General features: G+C 45.8%; 1 protein-coding gene across 1 annotated transcript in view; it reads left to right on the top strand.

Moving 5' to 3' along the window:
• Nucleotides 1-19,157, top strand: part of LHCGR (luteinizing hormone/choriogonadotropin receptor) — a 51,753-nt gene extending 32,596 nt beyond the window's left edge. Inside the window, exons 7-11 of the mRNA XM_062210200.1 lie at nucleotides 1,742-1,810; nucleotides 5,299-5,373; nucleotides 9,065-9,250; nucleotides 12,599-12,679; nucleotides 18,005-19,157. Of these exons, the coding sequence (XP_062066184.1) occupies nucleotides 1,742-1,810; nucleotides 5,299-5,373; nucleotides 9,065-9,250; nucleotides 12,599-12,679; nucleotides 18,005-19,157 (1,564 nt within the window). The remainder of the gene's footprint in view (nucleotides 1-1,741; nucleotides 1,811-5,298; nucleotides 5,374-9,064; nucleotides 9,251-12,598; nucleotides 12,680-18,004) is intronic.
• The last annotated feature ends 789 nt before the right edge of the window (nucleotides 19,158-19,946 follow it).

Raw genomic sequence — 19,946 nt, 5'->3', positions numbered from 1 at the left:
TAATGGGAAGAGACCATACACACACACACACTACATCTATAGATAGATAGAAGCATACGTATATCACACACACACACATATACCACGAGGTGCAATTCTCACAGACAACAGCCTGCGAGAGCAAGAGCAGGTGGAGCATGGGTCTGAACCGTTTCTCAGGTCTCACCCCGCCCCGCCCCCAGTCTGTGCCTACCATGGCCCTGCAGCTGCCAGCCACCCTGCAAAGAGATGCTGGGTCTCGCCAGACACAAAGAGCTTGATTATATGCCTCACCGCAGCCACTTCTCACTCGGCTCTTAGACCATTGTTCACAAAGAATTCACACGAGCACTGTGGCTTCCCAACTTGTTTGGCTGTGATTTGCAGCAGGAAATTCATCTTCCTGAGACTCATTTGTCCACTGAACATCTATCCTAGATGCCAGGCACTGTTCAGGGATGCAGGGGCTTCTAAACAAAACCGTTTGAAATCCTTGCTCTGTGAAGCCCGTGTCCTGCCGCGGGGGGTAGAACAAGCCAAAATATAATCGCGGGTTAGGTGGTGCTAAAGCAATGGAGGGAGAACAGGTCAGGAACAGGGGACAGGGAATTCTGCTGATACTTTAAACGGCACAGTCAGGAAAGGCCACGCTGAGAATGTGACATCGAAAACAGCCCTGGATGGGGAGGAGGGTGGGAGGGCCGTGAGGACCTGGGGGAAGCAACCACCGCCTGCAAAACTGGTGCGTTCTAAGTGGCCCCAGGTGGCACGTCCTGGCCCCATTTCTGCCAGCCATGGGCTTTCCACAAGTCCCCTCCCTCTCTGGGCCCAGCTCCTGTTTTGCAAGATGAAGAGGTGCCACCTGATCCCTCCCGCCCCGCTCCTTCCTCGCTCTCCCCTTTCCCACCTGCGTTCCAAAGACTCCCGAGGTTTATTCTGGCTGGAAGTAAGTGTGTGTGCATACATGTGTGTGGATGATGGCATACACGTACAAATGCACATGTGTCTATATGCCATATAAAAATGGTGAGACAACATTTCACAAGTGTTCACACTCCACTCACTTCCAGCATACTCTAATACTTTCCACTTGTCACTTTCTGTTCTATTCCGTTTTTAAAGATGCTGGCACCACCCAACTAAACTCAATTCACAGTCCACTAATAGGTTTTATGGAACTATTTATGGACATCGACAGCCACATGAGATGTGGAACCAGATTTGGCACCAGCAAAACCACATACCCATCTGAGAAAAAGAAAAGCTGACTCAGTGCTGAGCCTTCCGCTGCTGTCAGCTTCCAGCATCTCAGCCCACGTGCCCACATGGGGCCTGCAGAGCCGGAGGAGGGGCACAGGCAGCAACTCAGGCCTCAGAGAGCCCTTCCCTGCTTTCCTTGACCTGAAGTGAGCTGCATAACAATGATGAGCCTTGGGTTTTGTGCCAACATAACGGAAGTGATGATGAGAATTAGATCGTAAAATATATATACGATGGCTGGTCGGGCACTTGGCATTTAATAAAGCACTTAACAAACTGGCGGTGGTGGTGAGAGTGCAAGCAGAGGTAAACTTGAGCAAAAGGCACGGCTTCATCCCCAGGGGCCCTTAGATTCTGAAATGTTAGAGAAACAAAGCTAGACGCTGCGGATGCCGGTGATTAGCTTCGTCATAAATGTCACGGCAGAAGGAATGTGTGCTTCCAAACTGTGATTCTCTCAGTTCCTTCCCGTGCCTAAACCCTCTCTCCCTCCCTCCTTCAGCAAACTCTATGGAAATGGATTTGAAGAAGTACAAAGTCACGCGTTCAATGGGACGACGCTAATTTCACTGTAAGTATGTGCTTATTTCCCCAGCTCATGAATAAAAATGAAATCTTACTCTGGCTACCAGATCACATCCAATCTTCAGCAAGGAACTCAGGGCAAAACTAAACTTTCAAGTGGCTAGTCCTCGGTGTTGCACGCATGTTACTAGGCAACCGGCTGGCTGGAAAGCCCAGAGCACTGTGATTTCAAAGATCGATGCAGGCTCAATACATTGAAGTTGACAGTTTGCTGAAATATTCAACAGCCTACTTTAGGCCTCCTCCAGCTCACAGCCTCCTCTCGAGCCCCCTTGTTCAGGCTGACGGTGTGTTAGCGGCAGCTTGATTTCAGGAAGAAATTCTCCCCCAGGCCCCACTGCAGAGAAATCGAGTGGCACCATTTATCAGCCTAATCAGCCACAACAGACCGGCTCAGAGGCGCCCACCCGCTACTGCTGGCGGAGAGGGAGCCCCTTCCCCACGTGGTGTTTTCAGCTCTCCCTCCGCTAGTCCCTGGGATTATCAGCCTTTAGTTCAAAGGGAGAGACCCTACTAATTATGCCTGTCATGGCTCTCAACCTCTCGTTCTGTTCTAAAAGAGTGGCACATTGACAAAGCTCCTTTGAACCATACCAGGCGCAGGGCGAGGTGACGCCTGCTCAATACACAATAAAAGCTAAGAGTCCATGAAAAGCCAAAATTAAGGAAAGCAAAGAGAAGAGCTTTTTTTAAAAAGTAAACAAGCTGGGTAAACCACGTTGTGCAGCAATGCTTCCCGAACCTTCACAGACGTAAGAACCTGCAGATTGTAAGCAGGTTCCCAGGGCCCATTCCCAGTGATTTCATTTCATGGGTCTAGGTGGGGCTGCAGAATCTGTCATTTCCACAAGCTCCCAAGAGGTGCTGCTACTGCCTGCAGCTCTGAAGCTGAGTAGCACGACTCTATGCGGCCTGCTATTTAACTATAGATTTTTAACCAAAGATCCTGTTGTGTTGATGCCCTGCTATATGGCTAAGACAACAGGTCTAAGAGGCACTGACTGAGACTCTAACTTGAACCTCACTGTTTATCTGCTTGTATGGCCCAGAGTAAGTTACTGAAACTTTCTAAGCCACAGTGTCCGCATTGGTAAGATCAAACTGCTTAGGGGCTTCTTTCCAGGATGTCCCCACCAACATGCATAGGTCTGTTTTGTGTCTTCAGTACGTAACACCAGTGCCTGGCACGTAGTAGGTGCTCGTTTGGTATCTGTTACATAATTACATGAATAATGAAAATCGTATTTGTGGGTGCTAAGCACAGGGTCTGGCACATATTTAGTGCTCAAGAAACGGTAGTTTTGTAAACCTTGTCCTTCAAGCGTGGAGTGAAATTTGCCCTTGTTTTTTCTTATTGACGTCATGACTTGATGAAGGGCTCATTAACGGGAACTTGGAGTTAACAAATGGTTCACCTTGGCCAACTGAGTCTGCTTCCGCCAAACTTGAACTCGAGGCATGTGTGTCCTCTCCTCTCTGCTCCGAGTCACTCAATAAGTGACTATGGTGCATCACCTGCATTCGACAGAATCCAGGAAGGATCTTCAAAAAGTTCATAGAAACGGACCAAAAGATGAGTGTATGTTGGTGCAAAATGCTTCTGAAATCCATGTATAGTTTTTTTTTTATAAACAATGGCACATTTTCCATGTTCTTTTTGAAGACTCTTCACATAGGCCTGTCCAGGGTTGCCGAGGACAATGACAGGGAAGTCCTGCAGAGCTTTCCGGGGCCCTGCTTACACTGCTACACTGAGCAGAAAGGGGTAGCCCCCGCCCCCCCTCCAGGGCTGCAGGAGTCAGTACCCACCATCCCCAGAGCACCTCGCTTAGCAGGCTCCGGTGGAGTTTGCGGGTTCTCCCGCTGCACTTTGAAGGCTCAGCCTGCCTTTGCTTCTCATACCTGCAAGGTCACTTCATTGGGGAGAATTCTCAAAAGAGGCCCCCAGGAAATGTGATAAATGGATCTGATTTACTTTCTGACAAATAACATAACATATTCAGTATATAGAAAGATCTGAGTTTTAATAAAGCATGTGGGATGCGCTGTCGTGAAATTTGAGCAATTAATTTGACCTGGCTGATATGAGGGTTATTTGCTTGCAGAGCCGAGTTTCAATGATTTATAAGTATCAGTGAGCATAATTAAAACAAACTGAATCAGGAAGAAGAGTCGTGAAGGTTTAGGGAGGAAAATCTTTTGATTTAGATTTTAAACAGCAATTGACTCTGACAACCTCATCTCTTTGAAAGTGGAAATACACCCAGGGGACAGGACGCCGTGCGACTGACAGGTGCATTCTGAGGGAAGGGCTGAGGGTTTCCAAGGGGAAGGTAGTAGAAGCATGTGGAAAACACCCTCCCAGAGAGTGACATGCAGGGCTTTTGCAGTTTTTAAATAGCAAGCTTGATGTGGAACAAAAGATGACGGAGACATAAAGCTGTAAGATGAGCACAGGTAATTACAGGGTCATCCTGGGGCGGGGCGGGGTGTGGGAGCAGTGCCTATTGGTGGATTTGTTCTGTCACATGACACTGTAACTGTAGTGTGGAAGAATCTGTTTCCATGCTTGAAATCATCACACCAACAGTGCATGTATGCACACTGTGCCCACCATCAGGTGTTTTCCAGAATGCTCTTTGAGTCACTGCCATTTGTTTCTTACAGGAAGAAAGTGCCAAAAAAAAAAAAGGCTGGCCGACCTGAGCCCAGGGGCTCCTCTTCTAGTGCCCTTGTCTATGCAGAGAAGAGCTAGAGATACCAGTATCAGGCTCAGCAAGAGCTGCTTTGGGCTAAATGGCACAGAGCCCTCAGGTAGCTATTGTCATAGCAGCTTGTGACTTCAGCTATGTCCTTAGGAATAGCAGCCCTCATCACTGTTTCCACACCAAACCACACCTGGCAAAGATCGTCTGCAATGCCCACACCCATGGGGCACCCAGGTATGGGGTGATTTTCTACACAGGCTGCAATTTGCAATTCTTCCCTATTCACACCATTGAGACGTGCATCTGTAAGAAAAACAGTGAAAATCATATTATGAAATAGATGACCTTGCACAGGCTTGACTTTCACTTTTTAAGTAGTCTACTGATATTTGCAAATTCTAAGACCTCCAGGGCCACAGTGACTGAGAGTCCAATTCAGAGCAGCCTACACTTGAACCCCTCGGCCTGGAGCACTTTCATCCTTGCCCAGCTGTCTGGAAATCAACTTTTGTAACTCCGAGGAAGGAGGGGGTGAGTTCCTCAAGCTGTAAAACAAAGGGTTCCACCCAGTAAGTGGGGGAGAGGCAGAGAAAAAACAGGACCAAACACACAGCCCAGCGATTTCATAATTTCATCAGGGAGCAGTTTGTCGGCCGGCCACCTTCCCTGCACACCAGGTGCACCACGTGGCCCAAGGCTGTGTATACAGCTGCGAGTGCTCACACAGAAGAGCCAGCACCACGAAGAACACTGTCCTTCCCCACAGGGAGCTGAAGGAAAACGTACGCCTGGAGAAGATGCACAATGGAGCCTTCCAGGGAGCCATAGGGCCCAGCATTTTGTGAGTATGGTGGTGCCACCCTCCCTTCCTACCCACCACACCCCAACAGGTCTGCCTGGGTACCCCGCCACATCATCCCCAGCCTGCTTAGTGGGCCATCAGCCTCTGCATCTGAAAAGGCTGGTTTTGAAAGACCCAGTGTAAGTACCACAAACTGGGTGACCTAAGCAGCAGAAATGTGTTGTCTCACCGTTCTAGAGGCTGGAAGTCCAAAAATCAAGGTGTCAGCAGGGTTGGTTCCTTCTGAGGGCCATGAAGGAAGGATGTGCCCCAGGCCTCTCTCTTGCTTCCAACGGTCGGTTCTCATCGTGGCAGCATAACTGCAAACTCAACTTGGCATTGTGTGTGTGTGTGTGTATCTCCAAATTTCCCCTTTTCTAACAGGATATGAGACATGCTGGATTAGGGCTCCCCCAATGACCTTACTTTAGCTTATCTTGTAAAGAGCCCAACTCCAGGCCAAGTCATGTTCCAAGGTAATAGGGGTCAGGACTTGAACATACACATTTTTGGTGGAGGGGACACCACATAAGGCAGCTGCACCCCCCGTGCTGGCAGAGTGAGTGGCTCCCTACAGGGAATTCAAGCCCAGCGATCTGACGTGGCGCTGGTACTTGACCGATGCAGCCAAGCTGCTGTGTTACTAGACTCGCAGGTGCAAGGAGTGAGCTGTGCTCCCTTGGCTAACGGGAACTTGGGGTAGACAGCTGGGAAAACGAGGAGGAACAGGAAATCCAAGCAGGAGTCTCCTGACCCAGTCCTGGTGAAGTCAGAAACATTTGATAGAGAGGAATAGCAGCCAGGTTACAGATGCAGACAGGGCGCTGATCCACGGGGCAGCCACGCCACGCCCTCCAGGGGCAGTGTGGCCCCCTGCTCCCTTCTCTAGCACTCTGTGCATCACTCGTCAACCCTGCTCACCTGGCACCATGCTGAAGATGGAATACTAAGCAAAACGCTCTGGTCCCTGCCCTTAAAGAGACTGCAGTGACACAGAGAAGATAACACGAAATAGGCAAAGCGATCAACAGGCATGGCTTTTTAACAGTGCAAAGCAGGAGGAAACAGAGCAACCCATCTCATTTGTTGGTGTTTGATTCATTCATTTATTCATTTATTCGGTAACTCTCTCGCGAGCCCATTCCATGTGCCAGGCACTGGTTTAGGCATCAGGGAAACAGCAGAGACAAAGACAAGACAAACATCTCTGCCTTCACAGGATGGTGGCACAGACCAGGATCTAACAAGTAAACAAAGTATGTAGTAAGCCAAGTGGTATTGGTTGTGCAGGAGGAAAATTTGCCTGGTTGTGGGGACCAGAGTTTTGGAGAGGGTAAAAGGATTACCATTTTTAAAATGTAAAATGTTTAAAAAAAAAAAGTCTTCTTTAAAAAAAAGGATATTGTCCTGAAAAAAAATGCAGCTGCAGCAAACACTGGAAAGGAGTTAGAGGGCAGGCTGTGTGACTATCTGCAGGGCACGCACTCCAACAGAGGGCACAGCACCAGCAAAGGCCCCGAGGCAGGATCTTGCGTTGTGTATTGGGAGAACAGTGAGGAGGCCAGGATGGCCAAGCAATCCAGGAGGAGGAGGAGAGACCCGAGGCCAGGCGGGTGCAGGCAGCCAGGTCGTGGAGGTCTCAGTTGTCCTTCACATCCTAGATCCTGCAGTGTCAACACCTGGTGCCATCTACCTTCTTTCTCCCACCATTATAAACCCCAACTCTACCTGCCAGCCAGCTCCTGCCACTGTCAACTCCTGACTGTCTGCTTCCTGAGTCCCACCAGCTATCAACTCCTGACTCTGCTTCCTACCCCTTCCATCATCACACCCTGGCTGTGTCTAGTCCCTGACTCATGCTAGAGAAGCTAGAGTGCTAGAGAAGGTTGACTGCTATCAACCCTGGAATTCATCTACTTGCAGTTCCTGCCACTGTGCATCTGATTCTGTCTACTCTTAATTCCCACCATCATCAATCTTCTATTCTGTCTGTATCCTGGCTCCCATCTGAAATGGGAGCTTCCTAATTTCCACCACCATCAGTTCTCTCTCTCCACTTTCCACTCACCATCAAGACTTCTGCTTACAATGGCATCACTAACGCCATGGCTCCTGCCCACTGTCTGCTCTGCGTCTCCACTCCTGGCCACCCTTCCCTAGAAGTCCCTTTCCATATTTCTCATACTCAAAGTACAGCAGACTCAGAACTCCCAGGTCAAATGTTCTCCCGTCTAGCACACCCTATGATAGCTGGAGCTCTAACAGGAAGCTGCCACCTTGCTGGCCATAGAGATGTCTCTGGCTCAGGTGTGGTATGTGCCTGAGTAGGTGTAGCCTGACAAGCCCTGCATGGCCATCTTTCTTGAAGAGCTGCTGAGGTTGGCTGATCATAAGTGATGGTGCACGCTACAGACACCCACACTGCTGTGTAGAGAACACAGGACCAGACCTAGGTCTCTTCCTTCCAAGTCTGTTTGAGCAGTATTTGGAAGCATCTCTTCCACCAGTTCTTCCCACACTGGTCTGTCACTGAGACAGAAAATCCACTGTCAGAGATTTACTTCCTTCTAACCAGGCCTCTCCGTTTTCTAAGATCCTCATTTTAAATGCAGTCATTCAGAAAAACAAAAATACCTACCAGGTCTGCAAAGAGTCCTGAGCTCAATCCCTAACCTGTCTGAGATAAGAACTATCAAGTAAGATGAGAACTCTGTCTAAATAAACAAGGACCCCAAAGCAGCCTAATCCAAAGTCCCTGGAGCAAATTCTGCTGCCTTAAGAACTGTTCCACAAGAGACAATGCCTGTCACCAGTCCATGTTGTCTACACATCTGCGGAGGATCATCTACTAATCCTCTTCCAAGCACTGGGCACTAAATATGGGGGTGGAGTGCTGGCGGTGGTGTGTGGTTGGGGGGAGGTAGCTGTTTCCCTGGAAAACTCCCTGAAGCATCAGTAGCAGTCACTCAGAAGAGGAACAGGCCTTTAAAATTCTCACTGACCCTTCCTCCTGACAGCGAACTTGTTTGGAATTGTCTTGGACATTAGAGTCTTCTAAAACCAAGGTGTTCAGGACCTCATTTACAAAGCCTGAGCTTTCCAGACAGTTCCATGCTTGCGAGGGGGACTGCTGGCTTGCTTTGGACAGATGATCCAGCTGCCACAGCGGAACGCACATTCTGCTTCCTGGGCAGATGATGGCTCCTGCTGCACAGTGCTCTTGAGAGAGGAACCGGCCTAGGCTTCAGGACCATCACCACCCCCACTCCCACCCCAACCCCCACCCCTGCAGGCCTGATCCAAGACCCCCGACATCTGAAGCCCACTTTCCACCTGTGGTAGAGACAAAGCTGATGTCACTGTTTGTGCCTACTGTCGCACAAAGCAAGCAGTTCTTTTACTTCTGCTAAGCAAAGAGAGGAGAGGGAGGGAAATGCTAGTGAGCAATGCAGGTACAAGGAGCTATGCCCAGCCTTGAGAGAAGGAACGGGAAAATGAAGGGAGGGGGAGATGCAGTTGTTTTAAATTCCGACCTGAGTGAGACTCACTGAAAGTCAGAGAATTAGGGAGAGAGAAAGATGGAGCAAAGATTTCTCGGACCCTAGAATGATGCCACTGCGGAGGGGAGGTTTCATTCTCTGAGTAAAATGTGTGAGATAAGTAAAAAGCCTTTCTCCCCTTTACCGTTCAGGGATATTTCCTCCACCAAATTGCAGACCCTGCCAAACCACGGGCTGGAGTCCATTCAGACGCTAATTGCCACGGCATCCTACTCCCTGAAAAAATTGCCATCCAGAGAAAAATTTACCAATCTCCTGGATGCCACGTTGACTTATCCCAGCCACTGCTGTGCTTTTAGAAACCTGCCAACAAAAGAGTAAGTAAGAAACAAAAGGGAAGGCCTGCCAGGCTGCAGTGAAACTCCGAGTCCAGAGCACTCAGCTGGTCCGCAGCGCCCTGCCTCTTTACCCACTGCGTTCTCGCCCAGCTCCATAGCCCAGGGGGTCTCGCTCAGATCCTGGAGAAGAAAATGGACTGTCCTGTTTGCTCATGCAAACTGCTGCCAACCGGTCGGCCCACCCTGCAGCTGGGAGTCCTTGGGAAGCAATTCAGGGCTAATTGATTGATATCCTATTTTAACAATTGCAAAATGGAGGACAAAACTGACTTCTCCCAGATGAGGTTGGTCCTCATCCTTCTCAGAGAGCACTGGGGGCAACAGGCTCAGGAGGGTAAGATTTACTTAATGTCTTAATCTTTAACGACAACAAAATGGACACAAAACACTATAGTTATTTCTATCCCAGCAGAGGAACATCTTCTCTCTCCCATTTCAGAACAAAATCTCAGATCCCTACAGATGAGCTTAATACAGCAACAGAAAGGGCAGGTGCTCCTGGCTGGACTGTTCCCAGTGAGGGGCATCTCTGATTCACTTCAACCCAAGATGGAGCCAGGGCATGGTCTACCAAACATTTTTGGCTGAGACACATGGGGAGAAATCCCTTTTTTACCTTACAGCCTTGTACACATGTCACATATGTAATGGAAGTAAAAGAAAGGCAATAGTAAACCTTTTAATATGTGATATACTCTTACATTTTGTCTATTTCTTTTTTAAATTCTTTAAAATTTATTTATTTTAAATGCAGTAAGAGAGAGAGAGAAAGAAAGGGAGATCTCCCATACACTGGCTCACTCCTCAAATGCCCACAAGAGCCAGGACTGGGCCAGGCCAAAGCCAGGAGCCAGGAAAATAGTTGAGGTTTCCCATGTGGGTGGCAGGGACCAAGTTACTCAAGCCAGCTCTGCTGCCTCCCAGGGTGCACATCAGCAGGAAGCTGGAACAGATCAGAGTCACCTGAGCACAGGCATGCTGACATGCAATGTAGGTATCCCGCGCGGCAGCTTAACCACTGTATCAAATGCCCACCCCTTGCCTACTTCTTGTCTGTTTTATTGTTGTTGCACTTGATTGTTTTCTTGACCCAGTAATGGGTCACAGCTCAAAGTAGGAAAAAACCCTGCCTTAATGGATTATTATGCAGCTTGAGGAGATATTATCAATCAATTAATTAAGGCACTGAGAAAGTGACACAAGGCTGCTGCTGTCTTTGGAATCAACCTATTCACAATTAATTAATCGGCATATATCTGTGCTTTGTACAGGTAGTCCTAGTTCTATCTGAAGCATCTGGAGTAACTGATTAGACAAAACACTTGCTGTGTTCAGAAAGTCATGCACCATTAACTCAGGACATTAACTGAGCATTTACCATGTTCCAAACACGGTGCAAAAGTCTGAAGTAAGTAAGATGAGTAAGAGCTCAAGCCAGCTCTTACTGCATGCAGGCAACCCACACAGCAGCCAAACTAAGCTCACTACAGCAAGCGCTAGGACAGAGTGCTTTAGCATTGAGGAGGAAGAGTTTCTAAATGGTAGAAGGGCTCGTGGGAGGCTTCTAGATGGAAATGGCTCATGTGGGGCCTTAGGAAACAGGTAAGGGTTGGCTACACAGGCCTGGGGAAGGCTATGCCAAGCAGACTGGCTCACAGAAAGACACAAAGGCAGGAGGCAGCAGATGCAAGTCATTCATCCCAACTAGAACAAGACGACTTCCAGGTTCACAGAGGGAGAGAACCCAGGAGAGGAAGCCAGGGAGGGGCGGGTCATGGTGGGCTCTGAGTGCCAGACCAGGTTGGATAAAAGACAGGAAGCCATGAAAACTTGAGAATACTAATATTTGCTTTTATAAAATATCACTGTGGCAGCAGAGTAGAGGGCGGGACAGAGGTGAACGAATCACACAGATGCTGGTTTACGACCAAGCTGATTCTGGACCCTACACTTTTGCAGCAAGGAGGTCACGTCCCTTCTGAGATTACTGGCATGTAAAACGTTTAGTTCAGATGTTTGCATCCTAATAGATCAAAGAGACTACATCTGAGCAGCAAAAAAAAAAAAAAAAGACCACCGAATTATGGGCCAATGTCAGGGTGAGATGCAACATAGCTACACACAGATTGTCGTAATTGGAATGAGAAGCTTTAACCAACTTTCTAGCTAATTCTGAAGCCTTAGGTACCATGAGGATGGACAGACTGAAGTTGAGCCCCTGGGATTTTTGTGTCAACTCTGAGTCATCCCTGTGCCTGGGCAGGGTAGATGGCCCCACGACCTCCTTGGCTCTGTGATGGAAACTGCTAAGTCAGAAAGCACCCAGAAATGTCCTCTGAAGGCCCCGAGTACCACATCTCCTAACAACTGTGGGTTTGTTGACACATGACATCTCTAAGCCAGAGTCAATCACACACATGTGTGTACACACACTATTTGATCCAAGTTTGAGGATTTATGATCCTAACCCAAAATATCAAGCTGATGAATTTTTGAAAGGAAGTTCAGTAGGTCAAGTAAGTCCCGACAGATCCCCCACCACTTGACTTCCATCCAAAGTTATGCCTCCAAGGAGTTCTCTAATAACGGAGATGATTTGTCGAGATGGACACATTTGTCCAGTTTGAATGGCCTCATCTCCCCTTCCTCCTTGGTACGCTGCAGGCCCCCAACCTTGTTCTCCTCTTCCCTATTCTTTATTCATTTTAGGTTTCGTCTCTAGGTAAGAACTCCCTTTGATAAGTACAAGCCTTCTTTTATTTCCTTGGCATTTTCTCCCTTTGCACAGGCTCAACTTCCGGGGTGGGGGTGGGGGTGGGGGGGGCGTTGTTGAGGGGAGGAAGGAGCATCCACCTCCAGATGTGCACATAAGGCAAAAGAGTACAAAATTCACATCAGAATGTCAGGCCCAGCATCTTCAAGTGCTTACAAAAGAAACCCAATTCGAACTGAAAGCTATGAACTCCAAATTGTTATTTGTCCATCAAGGCCAATATGGAGAAGAGCAAGGTAAGAAGCAAACCTTAATACACCATAAAGGTAGGTTTTTATAACCTTTGAAAAAAATCCATGATTCAGTAGGACAAATTTAAGTTTTTTTCACCCGGGAGCCCACACAAAGCACTTAGCATCCAGGAGCATTTTATCTAGGCTGGAGGCACTCTACTGACAATGCAGCAGGCTCGCTCTCTCCTTGGGAAGCGTTTCCGTGAGGACACTGGTGCGGCAGTAAAGAATGCAGATGAACAAGGCATACATAGGCATGATCAGCTTTAGCTTAAAGACCGGACACTCAACCGCTTTTTTTCTTGACCTTTTCTCTTTCAGACAGAATTTTTCATTTTCCATTTTTGAAAACTTTTCCCAACAATGTGAAAGCACAGTGAGGAAATCAAATAATGAAACTCTGTAAGTATTTACATGCAAAGAAGCTCAGGAAGTGCTATCTTGTTCTGTGTACCAATGATTTTCTTGTGACAGAAATCTTGGATGTGTTTGTATTTTTAATCGTTTAAAAATGGGAACTTTTTTCTTTGCAAGCACAATCTCATGGGGCTTGTGTAACTTTGAACTACTAAAAACAAAACAAAACAAAACAAAAAAAAAAAAACCTCTTAAACATGTACCGAAATATTCATCCTACAATTAAATTGTCCCCCCAAAAGTCATAATTTTATTTATGTTTTGATGTCACTGAAGGCTGGTATAAATGATAGTGTCATTTGTAGGAATTTTCACTAGTCACACGGTCAGCATTCCACAAAAACGAACTGACTGCAGACACAGCTTCAAGAAGCGCTACTTTCCTTCAAAAAAGACGAGGACCAACCTGACCACTATTCAACCAAGCTCAAAATTCATTTGAATGCCATTATTACGATGATAGGATGGTAGGTCCATTCCTATGTTATTGATCTGTAAAATGCTTCCTGTTGGAGATGCCGACTGCTTTGGCATTTATCTTCAACTGTAAAAGAACATGCCTCAAAACTAACCCGTTTCCCTATGCCACCTTTACTAAGATTTAGGAATTTTATTATTCCCCCATGTCCTTCAGGCTTCAAAACCAGATGCCCCCAAGGACACTTTACCAATCCCTTTTTCCTCTTTTTTGTCCTGTCATTCTCCAAGTTCCACAGAAGCAACAGGATGGTGTGGTGGAAGGACACTGGGCGTTGGGGCTCCTCGAATTGGATATGCATCCTTGGCAGCAACACTGCTGTAACACCGGGTATCACTGGACAATGCTTAGCCTTTCTTTTTCCTCTCATCAGGAATATCAGAATTATTATTTGCTCTTCAGAACCATGAGAGCTTGTTAATAAAGTGATGGTGCCTACAACAGACAGTATCATTCTTCCTCCTTTCCTTTCACTCTGGTTGGACACCATCTATCCTCCAGTGTTCCTTTCCTATCCCTCCACCCTTTCCCTCTCAGTAAGCTATCAGTCACTGTCCATATAATGCTTTTACAAACATATGCTTTTATTCCCACCCACAGGAAACCATATCTGGGTTCAGTAATTGGGAGCACCAAGGGGTGGTTTGGGGGAAGGCGAGACTTTAACCTCCATCAATAATTCTCATAAGTTCCTATCCCAGTTCTTCCTAAATGAGCATCCAATCCTAAATTTGCTATGCTAACACTGCTTTAAGTCCCCTAATCCTTAGCATCCCAAAACTATCTGAAATCAATGCACAATCTAAATCCAGCAGGTATTGCCTGTGGAAACAATTTTTATGATAAATCCCCCCCTCTCACTTTCCATCATGTTTATTCCTGAGACACTGGTATTTAGAAATTCTAGACCAGCCACTAAGCCTTCTTGTTCTAAGATAACATGGTATCCGCAGTGCTATGGTTAGCCCCATTGTCCTCCCAAAAGTCCCATCTTTTCTCCTTTCTTTTGATTTGAGCAGTGTTGCTACAGCTTCTCCCTCCTCTAACTCAGTATTACTAAGCCCTGTAAGTCCATTCACATGCCCTGTCAAAGCCTCCCTGCTGAGCTAAAGTCAGCTTCATGCTGGCTTTGTCAGCAAGCATGATGCTTGTCCTTCAAGACACCAATGTAAGCAGCAGCAGGTGAGTATTTGGTCTGAAGACAAATCACCAAAGAGGAAAATTACTAGACATATTTCTAGGAGAACAAAAAAAGGAAGGGCAGAGAACTGGGGGCAAGGCGAAGGGAGAAATGTTTGACTGCTTATTGATATAAATTTATTCAGAAGTTATGGCAGAATTTCTAGGGGTTTTAATTAGTGCTTCTTGCAGCGGAAGAACTTTTGATAGGGGAAAAGGGTAAAGCAAGTCAAGGCAGCAACTATTGGGATATTTTCACCTGGTTTAATAAAGACTATTTGTGGGACTCAGCCAGAGAACTTGCTTCAAATTCTGACTCCCGAGCTCTCTCCCTAGAGAATTCAAGGCAGGGTTTGGAGTAAATCCAGAAATCTCTCTTTTTTAAATTTCATTTAAGTTATACAAGTTTCATGTATTTCATATGTAGAGATGTAGAAACAGTGACACTTCCCACCCTACCCTCCCTCCCTAGCCCATGCTCCATCTTTTCTTCCACTCCCTCTCCCATTCCCACTGTTAGGTTTTACAAAGATCTACTTTATTTTTTTTTATTTTTATTTTTTTGACAGGCAGAGTTAGACAGTGAGAGAGAGAGAGAGACAAAGAGAAAGGTCTTCCTTCCGTTGGTTCACCCCCCCAAATGGCAGCTACGGCTGGCGCGCTGCACCAATCCGAAGCCAGGAGCCAGGTGCTTCCTCCTGCTCTCCCATGAGGGTGCAGAGCCCAGCACTTGGGGCCATCCTCCACTGCCTTCCCAGGCCACAGCAGAGAGCTGGACTGGAAGAGGAGCAACCAGGACAGAATCCGGCACCCCAACCAGGACTAGAACCCGGAGTGCCAGCGCCGCAGGCAGAGGATTAGCCTAGTGAACCGTGGTGCCGGCCGCAAAGATCTACTTTGCTTACTTAATGATCATAAAGTTAATCCTACACTAAGAGTTCAACAAATAATATGAAGAAAAAAAAGTATTCCTCCACCTTAGAGACAAGGAGTGTAAACAATCATCGAATCTGGTGATTCAGATGGAGGTGGCCCAAGTGCCACACTTCAAAGACAATACTGAGGAACGGTGAGGTTGGTGAAGCCTCGTGCTGCCACTGTCCTCCAAGGAGACCTTGGGAGGCCACTTACCTCCTTTCATCCTGGTTCCCGCGTACTAAAATGAGGGGCTCAAGGACCTTTCCAATGCTAAGAAATTAATCATCTATTTTCATAGTTGCGTACAACCACCTCTCTTTTTTTTTTTTTTTTTTTTTGACAGGCAGAGTGGATAGTGAGAGAGAGAGAGAGAGAGAAAGGTCTTCCTTTTTGCCGTTGGTTTACCCTCCAATGGCCGCTGCGGCCGGCGCATCACGCCGATCCAAAGCTTGGAGCCAGGTACTTCTGGTCTCCCATGCGGGTGCAGGGCCCAAGCACTTGGGCCATCCTCTACTGCACTCCCGGGCCACAGCAGAGAGCTGGCCTGGAAGAGGGGCAACTGGGATAGAATCCAGCACCCCAACCGGGACTAGAACCCGGTGTGCCGGCGCTGCAAGGCAGAGGATTAGCCTGTTGAGCCACAGTGCTGGCCCACCTCTTCTCTTTAGAGATTAAAAAACAGGTAGCAACGTTAATGTGATATGAAGCACTGTGTCCAAAGGTATTTAGTAACAAAACAGAAGAGGCTCCTAGGCAATCCGTACATAGCGCAGCTCTTCTCTAGTGCCCAGTTAGTCTCTCTCATATTTTTAACATCTTTTTTTAGAGTCCCAGGCCACAAATTCCTTTTTTAAAATCTGTGTTCTTTCCCTTCAGTATTGTATGCCTCAAATATATTATTTCATCCACTCACTGAATTAGGTGCACATTTCCCAATACACAACATGAGAAGTTTGGAGACTAGAGAAAAATACTCTCAATATGAGAACCCTAAGGTAAAATATATATTTGTAATGGCTTTGACTGAAAAATTATGCCCATTTCTCCAGCTCCCAAGATTATTTTAGCAGTGTGGGCAAACAGAAATTTGTTGAGCCTACATGCATCACACTGTACATGCTCATTGTCCCTGCAACCTGTCAGCTCCTTTCAGAGTAAGGATCATCCTGGTTTAGATTTATTCATTTCACAAACCATTTATTGAATGGACACTCTGAGCCCAAACTGTTCTAGGCACTGGGGTTTCAGAAATAAGACATAGACTTCTGCCTACAAGAAGCCAATAGACTATTAAAGAAAGCAGACATTCATCATTTAACTGCAATATGTTTTGGTATCTGCAGTGGTACTAATTGCAACCCTACCAGAGAGAAAGGATAATAAACTTATTGGGGAGCAGAATCACGAAAGGCTTCCTAAAGGAATTTGTCTTTAAGCATGAAGAGGAATTCACCAGAAAGGTGAGGAGAGGAAGGAAATTCTTGGCAGGCCAAACAAAACATACAGAGGCAAATGAGTCAAATAGTAGAACTTACCTAAGAGAATCACAGGTCATTTTATGTGATCCAAAGGAAAGCTGCACAAGGGCCTTGCAAGAGCTCATTATATGAATCCCTAATATTTATGGTGTCGATAATTATTCTACACATAGTAACACATTTAATCCTTAGCCCAACCCTAAGGAGGAAAGTGTTATTATCCCTATTTGGAAAACAAACAACTTGAGACATTGAGATGTTCATTAGCTATCTTAGGTTTATATAGCCTGAAAGCAGCTGTGCCAAGACGGGGCCCTGACAGTGTCACCGCAAAGCCCATGCTCTGAACCATGCGGCATCATGGCTTCTTAGAGACTAGACTGGTGAGGTAGGACCAAGGAAAGAGACTATCAAAAGGAGTCTAGATTCTATGCCATGGTCAATAAAATCATGTAAAAGATTCAAATTGGGTAAGAAATTAAATCATGGAAAAGATTCAAATTGGGTAAGTAAAATGAACAGATCTGAATTTAGAAAGGGTAATTCCAAAGGAGCCTAACACAGACGGGACCAGAGAGAGGGCTAGAGTTGAAGAAAAGATGTAAAGAACAAACATAATTTCCCCATAAGAGAGGATAAACACTTGAACTCAGGGAGTAGCTAAGTTGGAAGGGAGTGACAGCAGAGAGACTGTCTCTGTCCTAGGAGTCCCTCTTGAGTTCACTCTCTGACTCACACCCCTCTGATATCTATTTCACTATTTCTTCCTATTGTCTAACTGATTCTTCCTCTGCTCCTAGATTTAGCTCAGAACTTGGGTGCAAAGAAGGCTATCAGTACCTGATGATTTTCAACACCACAAGCCTTCCAATTCCACTTGTATGCCACTACAAATAGCTTGGTAGCAGTTTGGTCAACAACTAAATGAGATAAATAGAAAATGCAAGAAAAGGTTCTTTTAAATTTGGAGAATAAATTTTATGCCTCTAAATTTGGTTTCCAAAGGAAATCATCCAGTGTAAACAATTTGCTGAAGTCTTTGCATCAGTGTGACATATGGACTGGTGATTGATAAATGAATAAAGGAATTCCTATATCAAATCTAAGTTCTCAGACCATTCAATAAATGTAAAGTTAAGACTGTTGTAACTTTGTTTTGTAGGCTTTTAAAAAACACTAAGGATGATTCTTTAATTTTTAAATACCCAGAATGATAGAAAACCTCAAGTTTACATCAAGCCAATATTCTTCCCACAGTTATTCTGCCATCTTTGCCGACAGCGAGCTGAGTGGCTGGGACTATGATTATGGTTTCTGCTCACCCAAAACCCTCCGATGTGCTCCTGAACCAGATGCATTCAACCCCTGTGAAGACATCATGGGATATGACTTCCTTAGGGTGCTGATTTGGCTGATTAACATTCTAGCCATCACGGGAAATATGACTGTCCTTTTAGTGCTCCTGACCAGTCGCTACAAACTCACGGTGCCCCGCTTTCTCATGTGCAATCTCTCCTTTGCAGACTTTTGCATGGGACTCTATCTGCTGCTCATTGCTTCAGTTGACTCCCAAACCAAAGGCCAATACCATAACCATGCCATAGACTGGCAGACAGGGAGTGGATGTAGTGCTGCTGGCTTTTTCACTGTATTTGCAAGTGAGCTTTCTGTCTACACGCTCACAATCATCACTCTGGAAAGGTGGCACACCATCACCTATGCTATTCAGCTGGACCAAAAGCTGCGGCTGAGACACGCCGTTCCCATTATGCTTGCAGGATGGCTCTTTTCTACTCTCATCGCTATGTTGCCCCTCATGGGTGTCAGCAATTACAGGAAGGTCAGCATTTGCCTCCCTATGGATGTGGAAACCACTCTCTCCCAAGTCTACATATTAACCATCCTGATACTTAATGTGGTAGCCTTCATCATCATCTGTGCTTGCTACATTAAAATTTATTTTGCAGTTCAAAATCCAGAGCTGATGGCTACCAACAAAGACACAAAGATTGCTAAGAAAATGGCGATCCTCATCTTCACTGATTTCACCTGCATGGCACCCATCTCTTTTTTTGCCATCTCAGCTGCCTTCAAAGTGCCCCTTATCACAGTAACCAACTCTAAAGTTTTACTTGTCCTTTTTTATCCTGTCAATTCTTGTGCCAATCCATTTTTGTATGCAATTTTCACAAAGGCATTCCGAAGGGATTTCTTTCTGTTGCTGAGCAAATTTGGCTGCTGTAAACATCGGGCTGAACTTTATAGAAGGAAGGATGCTTCAGCTTACACCTCTAACTGCAAAAATGGCTTTGCTGGGTCAAATAAGCCTTTGCAGTCCACCTTGAGGTTGTCCACATTGCAGTCTCAATATACAGCAGCACTGGATAAGCCTTGCTACAAAGACTGTTAACTGTTGTATGAGCAACTGCATTATTGAATTGTACCAAAATATGTTTTTAAAAAAAGTCATTTTAATATAAAGGGTTGGTTTGAGGAAATTATTTAGACACATGAGGCAAGAGACTCCTACCTAGTTCAATGACTGTTGAATAACCATTGCCAGTCTGAAAGCTATTTGTCACGGGTATAGATGACATAAAATACAGAAGTTGAGTGTTTAGAAATTTTCATAATTTTGACAGCATAATTTTATGTCTTGTTGAATCTAATAAGAAAAATTGAGGTGGTATTTTGCATGTCTTTGGTTTTTTTCATTTCATTTTGTAGCAACTTTTACTGCATTCTACAAAAGTACTGGTTCCTTGCAGGTAGAAATTATAAAACACATAGTTTGTTAGATGCACTGTCCGGTCTGGGTGCCACCAGCCACACACATGACTAAATAAAATATAGGTTTGCTGTTGCACATTCAAGGATTTTATAGCCATATATGACTAGTGGTTACCATGTAGGCCAGCCTAGACCCAAAATATCTCATCATCACACAGAGTTCTATTTGGACAGCACTGCACTGGGAACTTTTATCTACTCTCTATCTAGATTCTATTTAAAATTTAATGTAAGGTAAACATCCAAAGGCATATTTCAGCCTATTTGCTGGGTTTGGTGTTCAGCTTGTGAAGAGTAATGAAACATTAAATTATATATTGTAAACTTTTCACGGGTAGGAGCCCTGTCTTTGTTCATTTTGCTTCCCTTTCTACTACCTCAGGATCTTGGCAATGGTAGTTAACAAATG

This window comes from Lepus europaeus, chromosome 13, assembly GCF_033115175.1.
Source record: "Lepus europaeus isolate LE1 chromosome 13, mLepTim1.pri, whole genome shotgun sequence".
In the NCBI taxonomy this organism is placed as follows: domain Eukaryota; kingdom Metazoa; phylum Chordata; class Mammalia; order Lagomorpha; family Leporidae; genus Lepus; species Lepus europaeus.
Note: the sequence above shows the minus strand (reverse complement) of the source record. Positions and strands in the feature narration are given on the sequence as shown.